General features: G+C 42.7%; 1 protein-coding gene across 1 annotated transcript in view; it reads right to left on the bottom strand.

Moving 5' to 3' along the window:
* Nucleotides 1–16,927, bottom strand: part of ZNF521 (zinc finger protein 521) — a 264,494-nt gene that overhangs the window by 103,587 nt on the left and 143,980 nt on the right. Inside the window, exon 7 of the mRNA XM_054394665.1 lies at nt 7,748–7,832. Coding sequence (XP_054250640.1) covers nt 7,748–7,832 — 85 coding nt within the window. The remainder of the gene's footprint in view (nt 1–7,747; nt 7,833–16,927) is intronic.

Raw genomic sequence — 16,927 nt, 5'->3', positions numbered from 1 at the left:
TCCATGCAGAAACCCTTTATGGGCTTTTCAAATAAGCCAGCATTGCCCACAGGAGAGTAGCTTCCTGTTAGTATTAAACAGCCCAGATTCCGTCTGCTTTGTAACCCGGCTCCTCACAAAATAAACCTCAGATTTAGCTCCAAATGCTGATTTTCTTGGTGTTTCGATTGCATCTTCTCATTTTGCAGAGGTGACCAAGTTTCCTCTAACTTTCAGACAACTTCTCACCGGATCTGCCTATAAATAGGACATTCCCAAGCATCCAAATGTTTTTCTGATGCTAAGAACATACGATCCATCTCTTCAATAAAAATCGACAATTCCCATTTCTGACTACTCAAGAATCAGTGAAAGGTGACCTCTAAAAGGAAGTCTCAACCTCCTTCCTCCTCTAGGATGCACATCTTTGGATTCTTTTTCTCCAAACCTCAGGTAAGAGGGACTTCACAACATCAGTTTTATTGATGTTCTGAAGATGTCTTACTTGAGGTCAACATGGTGCAACAAGTATTAGTTGCTCAGCACAGCGTTCTGCATAAGTGAAAGGAAAATCCTGGGGTTTAACGACCTTAGGCATTAGACAAACAGCAGAATGTGTGAATGCCACATGCTATTGTGACCACACTTAAGACATTCTTGGGCTCCAGAAAGCCGATTGAGGCATTTTCTTTGTCTTGACATCAGTGATGTTGACCACATGTACCATAATGTACAGTGCACCAACGTGAGGCAAATGAGATGATTTATTTTTATAGGTTTATTATGCATGCAGTTAATACATGCATAATGCAAACATGCATATCCACACAACACACAAGCATATATACATATTATCTACCTCTATCACTGTCACTGGAAAAAAAAGAAAATCAGGAGTTGCACTAAAATGTGTCTTTATGTCTTCTAATGGCTACACACTACTTGTTACTGTAAAACACAGCTGTAAAATTTCTTTGCAATGAAATTAAAATGTTAAATCCTACTTTCCATATACTCTTCTTCCTAAGCTACAATTGTTCCAGCATCAGTTTGTTCTCTTGGGGTTTAATGAAGTATTTGCTGATGTAGACTAGAATTCTTCTCGTCAGCTACAGGGTTGCTTCATCCTGTTTTTCCCTTTGCTTCCCAACTTTGGTGCCTGGCATCTTTTCTCCTTTCCCTTTCTTTCCTCCTCCTGCTCACACCTGCTGCCTCATTCAATGCTACACGACATCCTCCCCTCAAAACCAAGCATCATGCCTCACCACAACAGACTTCACAAAACCTGGTTTAGACCTGAGATTGAAAAGGTTAAAGAAGTGAAAGTCTTTTTTCCTCTCAGAAATGATCTAGTCTGAAATTGTTCAAAAGCAAGGTTGCAAAAAAAAAAAAAAGGTGCTGAATCCTGACCACGACACCCTTCCCCCTTGCCCCCGTGACTCTTCAGAGGGGTTGTGGCTCTTGCTGTCACACTGGGGCTTGATTTCTTCATCGACAAAAATAGCAGCGAACTACAAAGATTTTGGCTGTTTCCCCCTTTTATCATTCTCTTTGTCAGCCTGATCAGTCCTCAATGGTAAATGTGCTGCTCTGTTGTGCACAGCCAGCGGCTTGCAATTTGCTCACTATGTTTCATGAGACAGTTGTTTGTGGCTGTTTGGAACACATTTACCTCTTTGGGGATTTATGTGCTGGTTGCAATGCCAACCTCCATAGTGATAGAGATTTCTTTCTAACTAAAATAGATAATTAGAAGCTGGTAATTATTGGTCAAGAATTATCAGAGTGAAAAAAATTAAGCTCTTCATAAATAGTTCTTGGCAATGCCATCTCTTTACATTATCTCATGCCTAACAGCACTTTACTCAGAGCACTTACAAAATTTACACCAGTGCTGTTGAGCCTCGCAATTTTAGATGGAGTAATTCCTTTTCTCTGAGTTCAACATGTCCGAGCTCCCTCAGTTCTGAGCCACTCTGCATGTGCATGTCTGCAAAATCCTTGGTAACTGTTAGGGCAATTGGTTAGCCTACTTACACTGAGCTGCATCAGATACCACAGATGTAAAGGAATCAGTGGAAGAGAAAAAGCAACGTTTAGCTTGTCTGCTTAAAATAACAGGGAAAATAATAGAAGAAACACAACACAAACAATGGCAGACTTTCTTCCTACCCTCCCAGGTCAAATGCCAACTACGTGATGAAAACAAAAGGATGCCAGGAAGTCTCCCTCTTTTCCACAGACAGAAATAGAATTTTCTCGAAGAAAGCTGCTAAAAAAGCTACATATTCCACCCAGAGGGAAAGGTAAAAGCCAGAATGTGGCTGAAGAATTATCATTTATGCCTTCGCTTCCTAAAGCAGTATGAAACACACCCTGGATTTACATTTCCTCCTTCCCCGCTCAAGAGCTGAGAAATTACTGACAAATTTCAATACACGCACTGACAAACGTTTTCATTTGGCAATCACCTTCACAATTACCCAGACAAAAGTGCAGGCTTACATGTTAGGTCCAAAGTCCTGCCTAAACAGAGGGCCTATTTAAAAAAGCCCACAGTTTGCCTCACTTTCTGTCTGCTGGCATCCCCTAGCCCAAGCTCGGCTCTGCGCAGCTGAAGCAAACACGAGCGTTGCTTGACGAAGCGCAGCACCTAGAAACGTGCAGACAGATCTGGCAATCAGAACTCCTGAACTTTCACTCAGTGCAAGCAAGGAATCTCACTTCTTTGCCTCTTTGTCCTCATCTATTCAATGGAAAAGGCGTATTGCCTTGTCCCATCACAAAGATGTTGAGAAGGCTCAATTAAAGGCTACAGAATTGTTCTAAAGTGGGACGGTCCAGAAGTAATGAGCAGGTAGTTTCTGAGGAAAGCCTTCCCTCTGACATCATTTTAATACAGAATTTGTATATTAATGAATGCAAATTGTATGGTTGTCAAAGATCCTTCAGGTTACACCTCACTGGGTCATCTGCAGATTTTATTTTCCATTAGGTGGCATAATCCCTCTTGTTGAATTGATTGAAACGTACAACAAAATCTGTAAAAACACTATATACCCTTGTAACAAAGAAGAGTAAGAGGCTTTTCAAATAGCCTCTAATCCCTCTTCCCCTGCTAAATGTCTAGTTGAGATTATATTTGATTAGACAAAAACACACACATACACACAATCTAAAAATACCTAGCCTCAGTGGAGCTATTTTAGCCAACAAAGTAATTCTGGTTGCCTTATTTAAAAGTCTAAGTTTCACACTGGGGTTTTATAAACATATCTTTGCCTCAGTGACCTTCCATAACCAACTCCTCTATGAGGATGTTAGCAACATGAACTCGGTTCACATTCCAGACCCAGGTTCAAGGGGCAGAGTAATTGGATGGGATGCTTTCCTAAGCTCCCCAACAGCTAAATAGAATCACAGAATCATAGAATCAGTCAGGGTTGGAAGGGACCACAAGAATTATCCAGTTCCAGCCCCCCTGCCATGGGCAGGGACACCTCACACTACAGCAGGCTGGCCAGAGCCTCATCCAGCCTGGCCTTAAACACCTCCAGGGATGGGACCTCAACCACCTCCCTGGACAACCCATTCCAGGCTCTCACCATTCTCATGGGGAAGAACTTCTTCCTCATGTCCAGTCTGAATCTCCCCACTTCCAGCTTTATTCCATTCCCCCCAGTCCTATCACTACCTGATATCCTAAAAAGTCCCTCCCCAGCTTTCTTCTAGGCCCCCTTCAGATACTGGAAGGCCACAAGGTCACCTCAGAGCCTTCTCCTTTCCAGACTGAACAGCCCCAACTCTCTCAGTCTGTCCTCATAGGAGAGCAGCTCCAGCCCTCTGCTCATCCTGGTGGCCCTTCTCTGGACACCTTCCAGCATGTCCATATCCCTCTTGTAATAGGGGCTCCAGTACTGGATGCAGTACTCCAGGTGGGGTCTCACCAGAGCAGAGGGGGAGAATCCCCTCCCTGGCCCTGCTGGCCACACTTCTCTTGATGCAGCCCAGGCTCTGGTTGGCTTTCTGGGCTGCAAGTGCACACTGACAGCTCATGTTGAGCTTCTCGTCCACCAGCACCCCTAAGTCCCTCTCCTCAGGGCTGCTCTCCATCCAGTTCATTGCCCAGCCTGGATTTGTCCTTGGTGGTGTATTTGTGCTAGATGGTGAGTAGCAAGTTTCCTTCAGCTGGTTGAGCACATCTCTGCCAGTGCTTCCCACCCATTTTGGAGTGGAGCCTGGCAGATGACTTTCCACCTTCTCATCTGTCCCATGTCCCAGCTGCCTCCCCTTTTCCCTTCTTTCTGAGTTATGATTATAGAGTCCTTCAGCTAAGAAGACACAAAATCCATCAATATCCCCAACACAGACAATGCTAACATTTTATTCTGAGAGGAAAGAACAGCTCCTGACACTGTGTGATGATGTCTGTGAAGACATTTATTACCCCTACATTTGAGGCAGGGATTATCACACTGTTTGACTTTTAACACCTGCCTTCCCAGATTATCTTCCTTCTCCCTTACATTTAAAGTCCTTTTTTCCCCTTACATTTAAAGTCCTTTTTTTCCCCTTACATTTTAAGTCCTTTTTTCTTTACATTTAAAGTCTTTTTTTCCCTCTCTTTCTTCCTGAAGCTTGCTCACTCCCCTTTCCCCAGAGGAGCAAAGACTCTACATCCCCTACTAGGAAAGGAGGGCAAGAAGACATATTTTATCAGACATGTGAGAAAGGGAGAGATGGATTTCTTCAGGAAGCCTGAGTTTGTTTTCTTCTTTTGTTTGTTTGTTTGGGAAATGTGCCGTGTCAACAAGTCAATATTCACTTAAGTGCTTCATCTAATATATATTTTTTATCTACATACTGATAATGCTGCATCTGTCTGGGTTGGATATTGGATATATTCACACAAATGCATTTGCATGCATGTTTTCTGTACTATAGATGAATACTGTAAGCCTTCCTACAGAGGCACATAAAGTAAGGCCGATTTTAAATAGCTTGAGATGCCTTCAACCTTTCTCTCCAGGCAGAATACAGTCTGAGAAAAAGGCCTATGAACAATGATATAAATTGAAGGAGTGTGGAGGGAGAGTGAAATTAGAAAGATAGCTAAGGAAAAATCCAATTAGCGGTGAGAAGGCTAACAGAATTGGAGATCAGAAATTATTTCTCCCTCCCACTTCAGTTCCGAGGTCACATTCAAAACTCTCTGGAACGCTGATTTTTCACTTCTCCCCAACACAAAATCCTCTTGCATTTGCTTTATTGAGGCTACATCATTAGGAGCTGCACTGTTCAGTCTGGCAGAGCAGATAAGAATCTTTCACTGAACATAGATTACCAGGAGCATGACCAGCAAATCTCCCTGCATGTTCTGCAAGCTCCTTCTTTATTTCACTGGGAAGGTTTTATATTAAGCATGTTTAAATCTGTGTCACTATGGTTATGTCATGAAGCAATATCATGCATGGTTAGGTACAACACAGACAAAACAATTAAAGATTTTCAGAAGATTCCCTTTCTCATTCAACCTCATCCAGCTTTCAGAAACCAAACATAGGCATTTAATAGCTCAGTGTAAAAAATCCTCACTGTCTTCAGATCTGCAGGCTGAAGCTAGCTAACTGGATTTGTCCTGCTTTACTGACTCTCTCCTCCTTTCTCTCCTCCCATCCTGACCTTTAATTAAAATTCATCCAGAAAACAGAGGGGGGGGTGGGGGGAGGGGTGGGAAATCTGAGTATTTAATAAAAGAAGTGGACTTCTATTCTGAAAATATAAGGCACCTGGAAAGTGGGCAGCAAGCATTCTGCCATTCCAGTATCATCCCTTTCCCACAGTGGCCACGTTCCCTGTCACATTTCAGTGTCACTATAAGCTACAATTAAGAACATATCAAACAGTGGCTTCAAAGGAAACAGCAGAAATGATGAGGCCTGTTGTTGGAAGTAACCTGCTTTTAAATTCCACATTACTGACCCAGACTGAATCCTGTGAAGCAGTTCAAATCACCTCCTCTCCAAAGACACAAAAGAGCAAAACTAAGGCTTAATCCAACAGGTCAGTTGCTTTGCTCCTTTACAAAATCAGCCTGTCATGGTGTTTATTGATTTTTATACACACAAACGTTGATGTCTTTATTCATGTACACATTCATGATGTGTATATTCATTTTTTTGGTGGAAATTATATGAAAATATCATACTCTATGTATTAATATTAATGTATTAAAACATTAATAAAGTACCAAAAAAATAATGGTGGGGTATTAAGTTGTGGCAGCTAACTGTCTTTTACAGTGCAGCCAGTTCTGAGGGAAGAAATCTGCGTTGTTACTTAGGAAGAAAAAAAAAACCAAAACCATGCATCAAACTAAGTATTTTGAAGTTATAAAGTAAAGAACCAACAAACAAACAAACCAACAACAACAAAACATAAAAAAACCCAGCAAATTCCTTTCTGTTGGATATATTGGGGAGGTTTAGGTTGGATATTAGAAAAAAAAACTCCTTCATTAGAAGGGTTCTCAGCCACTGGGAACAGGCTGCCCAGGGAAGTAGTGGAGACACCATCCCTGAAAGTGTTTTGAAAGAGGCAGAGATGTGGTGCTGAGGGACATGGTTTAGCACCAGCCTTGATAGAGGTAAAGAATGGTTGGAGCTGACAATCTTAAAGCTCTTTTCCAACCCAAATGATTCTGTGATTCTACAGTCCTCTATAATTAACTGGCTTATACCATATAGTTTTCTCTGTGCTTTGCTTTTCTGTGATTATAAGCAAGAATAACAGCGCAAGGGAAGCAGGAGTCTGAGATCAATAGTAACCATCTCTGCCTTGAGAAGTGAAATTTGGAGAGGAAGATAAAAACAAAGTGAGACAGCCCTGGCAATGTTATCTTATTAGCGGGCAAATGATGTGCTTGATAAATTTAATTGGCTGATAGAACTCTTAGTGCTATTACAGAGTGGTTCCCAAATTGAAAACATTATGGGTAATCCTAGGGGAATAAGCAAATAATAGGAAAATATGAATATCAAAGGAAATGCAGCTTTTATTTTATTCCCATTTACAACCCTAACAGCCTTGTAAACAACAAGCCAGCCTTGGATTAAGGAATCCTAAAAGACTTTTTAAGATGCTTGCACCTTAAAGAGCAGATTCCATTACCGAAGACTACAATTCCTTCTTTTGATTTTTTTTCTCTCCCAATAAATGCTAGTATTTAATTGTACACAGAAACACTCAGGATTTTTCTCCAGCCTGCTCCACCACCACAAACAATACTATTTTTATGGCTCTTTGAATTATTTATGTTTCCTAATGACAAAAACTTGCCAGTTTTGAATTTGGTACCAAGGTGCTTGAGAAGCACACAGTAGTGTCATTACCATAATAACTTCTGAAATTAAAACCTGTCTAAAACTCTCCGGAAAGCTAACATCCAGTTCATTAACCATTCCTGTTAGTTTGTTTTCAATAATGCAAAAATGATTAGAAGTTTAATTTGCTAATCACCTGTGTTTTGACTGGCAGTGGATATTTAATTCTCTGCAGAAGTCTAAACTAGCCCTTGCAGAAAATAAAACTCTTGCTAATGCTTTATCAAGTCTAATGATATGAATGAAAAAATCAATCATGCCTAGGTTAATCATTGATGGATGCGCAATTAATTTCTCTTTAACTCTCTTTAATTTCAGAGGCAATGATGATCATGAGCAAGAGAAATGGCTAGCTGTCTTTGAGAAGTTTTGAGGGCTTCACTTACCAATCATGTGGTTTGCAACATGAACTTGGATATCCCATTCATTGTAGAAAACCATCTGACATTTGATGCACTGGTAGGTCTTCTTCTAAAGAAACAAGGGTAGATAACATTTACTGAAACATACCATTGGAACCATTTCATTATAACTCAAAATACTGAGTTCAAAGTGGGCATTTCAAGCTCTCTGGCAGTGTTTTCATTAAGGCTTAATTAGTAACACAAGAAAATAACACTCTGCAGTTCTGTAGTATCTGAGTTCTCTGAAACTCTGGAGAGATTGTTTCGTTTTTTTTATCAGTTTCCTATCTCCACAGACAGAGAAGTGTGGCTAAAAAAATCAGCTTTATACTCATGGAAAGCAAAATACAAGGAGGCTATGTGGGATGTGATCCAAACAACACTGAAATCAAGGTGAGTCCACTGCAGAATAGTGGAGAAGCCAGGAGAATACAGGAATCAAAAATCTGTTTCTCCCTCATTCTTAACTGGGCTGCAGAATCTCCTCTGCACCATACATTTTAAATGGACCATGGGGTTGCCATCTTTCAAGGAAGGAAAAATCCCTGCTAGTCTGGACAAGCAGTTACTGCATCCAGGCAGTTGCTTCAATATCTATTGGCAAGCCTGTACTAACACTGGGATGGCTGGCTGGAAACAGGCCAGAGAGAAATTCTTCTGGTCACATTAGACTGAGTCTGACTTACTTAAAAACTGTGGTGTATACAGATAAGTTTCACTACAAACCAGGCAGTGCTCTCTTTGGTGCACAGGAAGAGTTTTTCATTTGTGCCTTGATTGCTTTCAAAAAAAGAAAAAAAAAAAAAAAAAGATCTGCTATTTCATTTTTTTTTCTACAAGATATACCATTTTAACATCATAAGAATGTGATCATTTTTTCTCTTACTATTTCTCTTGACCTGACTTGGCCAAAGATTTGATATTGGCAAGCACTGCTTTAAAAGTGAAAACTAAGAGCACACTCAAAGGTAAGATTTTGCTTCTTCATCATAAGACTTAAAACCTGCAGTTACCCAGGCATCTAATGAGACAACTCAGATTCATAAAATTATTCAACTGCATAATTGCAATATCAAGGACTCAAGTCCTAAAGTAACAGTCCTGGAGAGCTCAAGTGTTGTTTTGAAGATGCAAGGAAGGCAAGGTAAGCCCTGAACTGCCACATCAAGGCAGTAACTCATGAGACACACATCTGCCAGCACAGCCACAGGCACCTTGCCTACATCAGCAAAAAGGAAAAGAAAAAGAAAACAAAACCCCAAACAATAAAAGGCAAAACAGCTACTTTTTAAAAGAATGTAAAGTCACAAAAAGTTGGCACTGATGTAGGACATTGCAGATTTCACATATATCAGTTCACAGAATCACAGAATGGTAGGGGTTGGAAAGGACCCTGAAAGCTCATCAAGTTCAACCCCCCTGCCAGAGCAGGATCACCCAGGGCAGGTCACACAGCTACACATCCAGAGGGGTTTTGAAAGCCTCCAGGAAAAGAGATTCTACAACCTCTCTGGGCAGCCTGCTCCAGTGTGGGAAAAAGTAGGGCTCACTGCATAGTGTGCATCAAAAGTACAGCCTGTCTTGACTGTGCTTAACTTCAGAAGAGTGTTCTGCAGCTGGAATTATTGATTGCATTAAAAAACAAACAAACAAACAAAAAGATACGTTGCTTTTTTTCACCCTGACTCTAAACATCACAGAATCACAGAATGGTAAGGGCTGGAAGGGACCTCAAAAGCTCATCCAGTCCAATCCTTCTGCCAGAGCAGGATCACCCAGGGCAGGTCACACAGCTACACATCCAGATGCGGTTTGAAAGTCTCCAGGGAAGAGATTCTACAATCTCTCTGGGCAGCCTGCTACAGTGTGGGAAGAAGTAGGGCTCACTGCCTCAAAAACTCATCCAGTCCAACCCCTCTGCCAGAGCAGGATCACCTAGAGCAGATGACACAGGAACACATCCATCCAGACTTGCTGGCTTTGTTACCAGCACCTCAGTTTAGCTATCCCCTCCCAGACAGACCAAGTGCCCATCTATTAAGTATCCTTCTGCTGGAGGCAGGAACACAAAGACTTCTTCAATGTCTGTCATTTTGTCTTACCAAGTTTACTGAAAAATTAGCGACTAATCAAAGTCAGCTCCCAAATTAAGTGTTCCTGTGGGCTCCTCTTTACCAATCTCCCATTGTTTCTCATACACAGAGGCTAGTTTAATGTTCTTGATGACAACAACATAATGTGTTGAGTTGGGAACAATTGTAAGCCTTCTTTTTTTTTTTTTTGGTTCTTTTGGCCATTTTTCATTTCAATCTACTTTAGTTTTCTGAAATGCAACCAAGTTAAATCCATCTGCAGATAAACAAAATCAGTGGGCAAACAGAAACCAAAACTGTTTTGACTTAGCTGTGGTTTTTCAAGCCTGCTGTTTCAAAAGACACACCACTTTTTCTCTTTTTTTCTCTTGGTGTGACAATTCTGATATTGAGGGGCTGGAGTGTGTCCAAAGAAGGACAACAGGCTTGTGAAGGGTCTGGAGCACATGGCCTACAACGGGCATCTCAGAGAGATGGGGTTGTTCAGTCTGGAGAAGAGGAGGCTGAGGGGAGACCTCATTGCTCTCTACAACTACCTGAGAGGAGGCTGGAGTGAGGAGGGGGGAAGCTCTTCTCCTTGGTGTCAAGAGACAGGACCAGTGGAAATGGTTCCAAGATGCACCAGGGGACGTTCAGGCTGGATGCTAGGAAATATTTCTTCACTGAAACAGTTCTCAAACAGTGGAATGGTCTGCACAAAGCACTGGTAGAGTCACCATCCTTGGGGGTGTTTAAGCAGTGTCTGGACTTGGTGCTTAGGGACATGATTTAGTGTTGACCCTTCAGTGCTGGGTCGAAGGGTTGGACTGGATGATCTTTGAGGTCTCTTCCAACCAGATATATTCTGTGATTCTGTTCTGTGATTCCACTGCTAACATTGGCAGAAATTCCTATTCAGTGGAACACTCTATTCAGTGTTATACCCACAGCAACTTTAACCTTACTGCACTACATCTAGAGCTATCAAAGCCCCCTAAACAATGACAGTCACGATCAAGGATTTATTATGCTAAGCTCTTTACAAGCTGCTTTTTGATGCTGACACAGAGAACAACAATATTGCATAAATAACAATCACTCTCCCCCCCTCTTTTTTTTTTTGTTTTGTTTTGTACTTTTTTAAAAACACTGTTTCCCTTTAGAACTAGTTAGAAAATATTTCTTGCTCCCCGATGACTGGCACTATATATTGTTTATTAGCATAGCCCTAGCATTATTTCTGAGATGTGACTTTGTTCAAAAACAAAGAGACATAAACTTAATGGCTGGGCTTTTGCTCTTGTTAGCACAGCCACTGGCGGCGAAATGATGACTGATGTGCATCACCACAACACATCCAATGGTTGGGGGTTGGGTTGGTGTTGGGGTGTTTTGAAGTCTAGTGCCAAAAATTAAAAAAAAAAAAAAAGAAAAAGAAAAAAGAAAAGTCATCTGACAACAACAACAAAACAGTAATTTGCAAGCACTTACTAGCCTCTTCAAAATGATCTGACATGTTTGCAGAATCACACACGGAGGTTTTTCCCTTTTATCACAAAGGGAAGAAGGGTTTTTTTGTGACTGCTGCTTGATCAAACACTAGTTCTTCTCATTTATTTATTTATTTAGTTTTAATTCTGTTTGTTTCCACACACGCTCTAAAACGCTGGCATCAACTTTTATTAGCTCCAAGTGCCTAAACTTGTGCGCGGTGAAGTTTTTTATTTCAAAAGCAAACTCAGTAAATTCCACTTGCTCTTAGATTTTCCAATGATCAAGGCCAGTCGTTTTCACACCACGCTGAACAAACCCCACATACTTATTTCCATATGCTTCACATTCTAAGGAGGTTCTTTTTCATTGCAAGCTGTATCTTAGTCTCACAAGCTCTGTCAGAACCACAGGACTCATAACTGCTGACAGGAGCTCCTGGCTCCTGATGTACTTCATGGCTGGTCCCACTTCCCTACAGGAGTGAGAACCCAGCCCCTCCTCATTCCATGTTCCCACAAAGGGGAATAAGGCAGAACTGAGCCCTGTGGTATTACAGCTCCACATCCCTTCCCTGGACAGCAGGGGAAGAAGCCTTGCAGCACTCCTGGAGCACAGCACAGAGGAAAAACTGAGTTGTGACTCAAGGAGGCATTTGAAACTCTTGAGTGTCTCCAGCCCTTTGTGGTCTGAGATGGCTCCACAAAGCAGCATGGGGATGTGGCAGCCATCCTTGCCTTGCCTTCCTGCAGCTGTCTGCAGCAGTTGAACTGTTGTGTGCATTCCACAGCCCTGGCTAAGCTCCTTGCCCTTGCCTGATTCCCTCTGCCTACAGAGGACTCAGCAGGACAGAGCAGGCACCCAGACCTTGCTGCTCCAGCTCACAGCCCAAAGCACTTCAGCACCACACAGGGATGAAGGGTGGACAGCTGAGGACACTCAGACCCTAACCTGCCACCACTGCATTTGCCAGGGGACACTTTCAGCCTCCTGTGACTGACAACATTCTCATTTCCCCCTCCATAGACATTTCTTGTCACAGAGCCAGCTCACATCAGCAAAGGAGGGCCACAGGAGCCCCTCACCAGTGCACTTCCACATGGACTCAGAGAGGACTGGCACAGCATCTGGAGAAGCTGTGCTGCGCTCTACACTGTGCCTTGTTACAGCACTTCCACAGATTTATTGCAGAGGAGAGTGACAGACACATTATCAGATGGGATTTAGAAAGCAGCTTAAATTTTTCCTTTTATTTCTTCTATTATTGTGGCCTCATCTTTTCACAAAACCTGCTCACTAAACAAGCCCCAAATCCTTCACTAAATCCCATCCTGTCAAGAACCTAAGTGCCAACATGTCTCTTACATGCTGAGTGGAAATCCCAGGCCCCAGTCATTGCTGGGGCCACTGAAAACTGTCACAGAGGGGCAGCTGCATAGCCAAGGTGCCTCAGAAGAGCACTGGGCAATCTGGTTGCCTCTTGCATCCCTGCTAGCTTGCATTTCTGTTTCCAGAACCAGTGTAAAGCCTTCCAGCATGCAAACCTTCTCTGTGACTGTATTTAGTGAGCTTAGGATTGGGTTTTCCATCCATGCAGAGCATACCCATGTCTCTCTAAACTTCTAAATAATTAACGGCATCTAACGGCATTAATTATTGTCCTGATCTTCATTGTCACTTAGCAGTTTTCAGAATTTCCTTTCTATAAAGGTGCCCAAAGTGTCCATGTCATGCCAAATGAGGCTTTGCTGCTTTTATTGATGGCCCAAGAGCATGGGCAGTCACCTGGTACTTCAGGTAGCAAGTACAAGTACTGGTACTTCAGGGAAGCAAATATAATTCTAGCCATGGAACTGAAGTTCTGTGGCCAGAATTGTGTTTGCTTCCCCTAAACAAAGTTAAACAACCAATAACCACTCCACTAAAGGATTCACAGTTGTAGTCAGAAGTGCTTCAGAAGTGTGCAGATCCTTCTGTGACCATCTCAGGTATCCATACATCCTCCTTTTTCTATTCCCTAGCCTCGTTGTATTAGTTGAAAATTAACTGCATATGCTACTTATCTGCCCATGCTCCACCTCCTTGTCAAAGTCATTCAGAATTTTACCACCTGCCTGCTTGGTTCTGTTTCGTACTATCAGGGAAATTTCATCATCTTGCTACTTATTCTTCCTCCCAGCCTACTGATACGCTGCATAAACTCCACAAAATTAGTGCAAATAATGATTCTGAAGGGTTTCCATTATTCACACCCCTCCAGCCTGACCTGCTTCAATTCACAAGAAGTCTCCTGCTTCCCATCCCCGAGTCAGTGTTTATTTTCTTTTTAATCAAACAGAGCATCTCTCCCTATGCCATACTTATTCACCCAACAGATTAGTCTTTTGTGCTATGCCATTTCAAAAGCTTTGCTGAAATCCCACTAAATCATCTTTATAGGCTCCTCTGTCAGCACTCGTGGCTACTCTCTCAAAATACTCTTTAGTGACAATTTTAAGCATGATCCTCCCTTTGTGATTCTTTGCCCTCCATCCTTCATTAAATGCAAACTTTCTATGTGTTCTTCTAGCATGCCTTTGATTAGCCTTTATCTCCTGTTCCTCACTCTTTAAATCAAGCTCACAATCCAGTAATTTCACGCATAATCCTCGCAGCCTCTGTTAAAGATCTGTTTAATAGCCCTTTCCCAGGCTGTTGATGCCTCTCCTTAAAAGACTGTAAATTTATCTGCTTAGTGTTTCCTTTTCTGTTCAGCTGCTTTCTCTGAGATGTCAGGATGGCTATTTTTCTGCTGGAAGTCACTTCTTGTGTATTCTGCTCCATTATATTACACCTAATGCACACTTCACTCTTCTCTACGGGGAGGATATGCCACAAGCTCCACAATAAAGCATTTTTTTCAGCAGTATTGGTTTCTTTGATTACAAATACCATTTCTGGAGCTCCTCCATCCCCCTTTTAACTGAATGCCTGCTCCCTGTATGAAACAACCAAAAATGTGTCTTACAGTTTCTGAGGCACTGTCTGCAGTCTCTCAGGCTCACAGCCATCCCTGGTTTATTCCATTCTCCTTTCACACCTCTCTGGCCTGCATTACCAAAGGCGGCTTTGATGCATACCTGTTAACCTCCCAGTAACCTCCTGTTTACACCCAGGTACATTATTTACCCTTGTCACACCAGTAAAGGGGACTTGGAAAGCTTTTTCCCCTTCAGTTTCAGCAGAGGCTGAGCTTATTAATCAATGACACACCTGAGACAGCCTGCTGCTGCCCAAAGAGTGACTCCACTCCTTCCCCTCCTCCCACACCTCCCACATCCTCACATTGCCCTCTCTCAGACCACTCAATCACTCACTGTTTCCCTCACATTAAATCCAAGGTGGAACTAATTCAATCTGGTAAACCAACAGAAAAGTAACCTGGCAAGAGTTGAAGCCCTATCCCTGGAAGTTTTTAAGGTCAGGCTGGATGTGGCTCTGAAACAACCTGATCTAGTGTGAGGTGTCTCTGCCCACAGCAGGGGGGTTGGATGATCCTTGAGGTCCCTTCCAACCCTGACAATTCGGTGATTCTATGACTCTAAGAGAGTGAGCAACTTTCAAAAAATCAGATGTAAAACCAAGTTAAAACTTGCACACTAGCTGCAGTCACTGCTCACTACTAACTTCTACTGCTGCCAGCTGAGTTTTTCCATCATTATTTTATTAAGCACTAGCAGTGTGCTTGGCCCTGCATGAGGCACTAGAGCAACCATGGTCTCAGCTTATTTGTCCATTTAGCCATTTTTCATCATAGCTCAGATTATTTTTGACAGGACCTTAATTGAGGATTTCTTTTCTATCTTCCTGGGTGCTGATTTTTTGTCAACCCTAAGCTCTTAAAAAAAACCTCAGCATATGTTAGCCAGTTTCACTGCATGGTTAGCTATTTATCTTGCTTATGGGGCACTGTCATCTTGCATCTCTTTTTCTTTTTTTAACTGACTAATTGCTAACTCTTCCCATTGCTCACACAACACCCTTGAATTAGTATTTCCTGCTTGCTTTTAAAAACTATGGGTTTTGGAGGATTTTTCTTTTGTCTAGCAGGGGTTGAAGCGTGCATGCCTAGAGTCAGAACACAATCTCATAAGGTAAGCAAAAGGGAGAAAAAAAGGTAAGCAAAATCTCATAAGGTAAGCAAAAAATGGAGAAAAAAAGATTTCTTTCACTATCACAGAATCACAGAATTTCAAGGACTGGAAGGGACCTCGAAAGCTCATCCAAACCCCCCTGCCAGAGTAGGATCACTTACACCAGATCACACAGGCACTCATCCAGGTGAGTTTTGAATATCTCCAGAGAGGAAGACTCCACAACCCCCTGGGGCAGCCTGTTCCAGTCTTCTGTCACACTCACAGGGAAAAAAAAATTCCTCATATTTATGTGAAACTTCCTATACCTCAACTTCCCCCACTGCCCCTTGTGCTGGCATTGGGCACCACCCAGCAAAGCCTGGCTCAGCCTCTTGGGACTCACCCTGCACATCTTTATAAACATTGATGAGGTCACCTCTCAGTATCCTCTTCTCCAAGCTAAAGAGCCCTCAGCTCCCTCAGTCTCTCCTCACACAGAAGATGTTCCACTCCCTTCATCATTTTTGTGGCTCTGTGCTGGACTCTTCCAAGTAGCTCCCTGTCTTTCTTGAACTGAGGGGCCCAGAACTGGACACAATATTCCAGATGTGGCCTCACCAGTGCAGAGTAGAGGGGGAGGAGAACCTCTCTTCACCTACTGGTCACACCCCTTCTAATCCACCCCAGGATGGCCTTGGCTTCTTGGCCACCAGAGCACATTGCTGGCTCATGGTCACCCTTCCATCCACCAGGACTCCCAGGTCCCTTTTGCCTTCACTGTTCTCCAGCAGGTCTGTCCCCAACCTATACTGGTGCATGGAGTAGTTCCTTCCCAGGTGGAAGACTCTACACTTGCCCTTGTTGAACTCCATCAAATTTCTCCCTGCCCAGCTCTCCAGCCTGTCCAAATCTGGCTGAATGGCAGCACCACCTTCTGGGGTGTCAAGCACTCCTCCCCCACTGTCATCAGCAAATGTGCTGACAGTGCTCTCTGTGCCCTCATCCCGGTCACTGATGAATATATTCAACAGTACTGGTCCCAGTACTGACCCCTGAGGGACTCCACTAGACACAGGCCTCCAACTAGACTCCATCCCATTGACCACAACTCTTTCACTTCTTTCCTTCAACCAGCTCACACAATCCACCTCACTACCTGATCATCGAGACCACATTGCCTCAGTTCAATTGCAAGGATGCTGTGGCTACAAAATGCAAGGAGCCAGGAACACAAATGCTCATCCTAGCAGCCCTTCCTTCTCCACTCTGCTTGAAGTCGTGATCTGCTGCTCTGTCTTTCACCTCCACATTCTGGATTCTGCCTGTAACCACACCTGTCTTCAATGTCTCTAAGTTACAAACCTTTCTTTCCTCTGGCTGATGGATTGCCTTAGCTTGCAATGTCTCACATTCCCACACAGCAAGAACCACAGCTTCCAACAGATAAAAATTGTGTCTCTTCCCTTCAAGCTCTCTAATCCTCC

The sequence above is a fragment of the Indicator indicator genome, chromosome 31, assembly GCF_027791375.1.
Source record: "Indicator indicator isolate 239-I01 chromosome 31, UM_Iind_1.1, whole genome shotgun sequence".
Lineage (NCBI taxonomy): Eukaryota > Metazoa > Chordata > Aves > Piciformes > Indicatoridae > Indicator > Indicator indicator.
Note: the sequence above shows the minus strand (reverse complement) of the source record. Positions and strands in the feature narration are given on the sequence as shown.